The sequence below is a fragment of the Rhinopithecus bieti genome, unplaced genomic scaffold (genome assembly GCF_001698545.2).
Source record: "Rhinopithecus bieti isolate Rb0 unplaced genomic scaffold, ASM169854v2 scaffold_1037, whole genome shotgun sequence".
Lineage (NCBI taxonomy): Eukaryota > Metazoa > Chordata > Mammalia > Primates > Cercopithecidae > Rhinopithecus > Rhinopithecus bieti.
In genome coordinates this window covers 849,149-851,710 of record NW_016803268.1, presented here as the reverse complement: position 1 = coordinate 851,710, position 2,562 = coordinate 849,149, and the positions used below count along the sequence as shown (strand labels likewise).

General features: G+C 47.2%; 1 protein-coding gene across 1 annotated transcript in view; it reads left to right on the top strand.

Moving 5' to 3' along the window:
- Positions 1-72, top strand: part of LOC108529005 (collagen alpha-1(I) chain) — a 10,433-nt gene extending 10,361 nt beyond the window's left edge. The window contains exon 5 of the mRNA XM_017871037.1: positions 69-72. Coding sequence (XP_017726526.1) covers positions 69-72 — 4 coding nt within the window. The remainder of the gene's footprint in view (positions 1-68) is intronic.
- The last annotated feature ends 2,490 nt before the right edge of the window (positions 73-2,562 follow it).

Below are 2,562 nucleotides of genomic sequence, written 5' to 3'. Positions count from 1 at the left end.
GTTCAAGTGATTCTCCTGCCTCAGCCTCCTGAGTAGCTGGGACTACAGGCGTGCGCCACCATGCCCAGCTAATTTTTGTTTTTTTTTTTTTTTTTTAATGTATAAAGAAAAAGAGGTTTAATGGACTCACATTCCACATCGCTCATGTCAGAAGACGAAAGCCACATCTTATGTGGCAGCAGATAAGAGAGAATGAGAGAACCAAGTGAAACAGGTTTCCCCTTATAAAACCGTCAGATCTATTGAGACGTATTCACTGCCAGGAGAACAATATTGGGGAAACTGCCCCATGATTCAATTATCTCCCACCAGGTCCTTCTCACAACATATGGGAATTATGGGAGCTATAATTCAAGATGAGATTTGGGTGGAGACACAGTCAAAGCATGTCACTGGGCATCCAACAAAGTTATACTTAAAACAGGTAATTCTGGGCATGTAACAAGGATCTCTAGCCCACAGATTGAAAAGGATGATAGTCCTTTTTTTTTGAAATGAAGTTTTACAGAAGAACTGTAGCAGCTACTAAAAGCAGATATCTTGTACTTGCCCTCACAGTGGTATGTGCTGCTGGTGCAGAATCTCTTCCCAGGAATGGAGACCAATGGCATGGAATCAGATAGATTACCTCAGATACTACACAGGCTTTTCCAAGAATTTACAGAGTTGCTCAAATTTATGATTCATCCAGATCCAGAGAGAAGACCTTCAGCAATTGCCCTTATAAAGCATTCAATGTTGCTGCCTGCTTCAATCTGTCTTCTGTTAAATATCAGTCACTAGTGGAGGTTACAGCAGCCTTTCCAAAATTAACCGCTGTGGTGGTGTGTTGCTCTCAGTGTGCTGATGCACTTTAGTGAAGATATCTTTTCCTGTAGTGACCTAGTTCTCCGTGCCCACGCAGCAATATGGAGAGAAAGGGAACTCCTAATTTCCAAGGGAACACCATTTCCCGACTTCAGGAGTGTCCCAGAGTCTTAGATAGGAATCATGCAATACCCGCAGGTCACAGAGCGACAGAGGCTGAGGCTGTGGCAGAATCACCGAGGCCTCCCCAAGGAGCTGAAGCAGAGCGATGAGGCCCTAACGGAGCTCTGGCTGGAGCTACAGGCCAAAGCCCCGCCGGATGCCCCAATTTTTGTATTTTCTCCTGCCTCAGCCTCTCAAGTAGCTGGGACTACAGGCGCCCACCACCACGCCCGGCTAGTTTTTTGTATTTTTAGTAGAGACGGGGTTTCACCATGTTGGTCAGGCTTGCTGCGAACTCCCCACCTCAGGCGATGCACCCGCCTCGGCCTCCCAGCGCTGGGATCACAGGCCTGAGCCGCCGCGCCCGGCCCTTTAAAACATTTTAAAGTCCTCTTGAGATTTATTATTTGGCCAGTGGTGTGTTATTTACTCTCTTAAGTACTTGGCGTCCCCAGCGACCTTTCTCTTACTGATTGCTAGTGTAATGCCATTGTGGTCTGAGAATGGACGCTGCATGGTTTCTATTCTTTTAAATTTGTTAAGGTTTTTACAGCCCAGAATGTGGCCTGTTTTGGTGACTGTTCCAGGTAGGCTTAAGAAGAACACATGGCCGGGCGGGTGGCTCAGCCTGTCATCCCAGCACTGTGGGAGGCCGAGGCGGGCGGATCACGAGGTCAGGAGATCGAGACCATCCTGGCTAACATGGTGAAACCCCGTCTCTACTAAAAAATACAAAAAACTAGCCGGGCGACGAGGCGGGCGCCTGTAGTCCCAGCTACTCGGGAGGCTGAGGCAGGAGAATGGCGGGAACCCGGGAGGCGGAGCTTGCAGTGAGCTGAGATCCGGCCACTGCACTCCAGCCTGGGTGACAGAGCGAGACTCTGTCTCAAAAAAAAAAAAAAAAAAAAGAACACATATTCTGTTGTTGGATGGAGTGATCTGTAGGTGTCCATTATATCCAGTTGATGGATGGTCCTGTTGAGTTCAACATGTTCTTACTGAATTTCTGCCTGTTGGATCCACCCATTTTTGATAGAGGACTACAGACGCCAACTATAATAGTGAATTAATCTGTTTCTCCCTACAGCTGTCTCTTTCTAAACAAGTTCTTCTAACACGTCATGCAAGACAGGCCCTACTGGTAACAAATTTCTTCAATTTATGTCTGAGAAAGTCTTTATTTGTCCTTTAGTTTTGACAGATAATTTTGCAGGGTGTTGATCCCTGGGTCAGTGGTTATCTTTGTCTAAGCACTTTAAATATTTCCCTCATTTCGGCCAGGCACAGTGGCTCACGCCTGTAATCCCAGCACTTTGGGAGGCCAAGGCGGGCGGATCATGAAGTCAGGAGATGGAGACCATCCTGGCTAATACGGTGAAACCCCGTCTCTACTAAAAATACAAAAAATTAGCCGGGCGTGGTGGCGGGCACCTGTAGTCCCAGCTACTCGGGAGGCTGAGGCAGGAGAATGGCGTGAACCCGGGAGGTGGAGCTTGCAGTGAGCCAAGATCATGCTACTGCACTCCAGCCTGGGCGACAGAGCGAGACTCTATCTCAAAATATAAATATAAATATATATATATGTATATATTT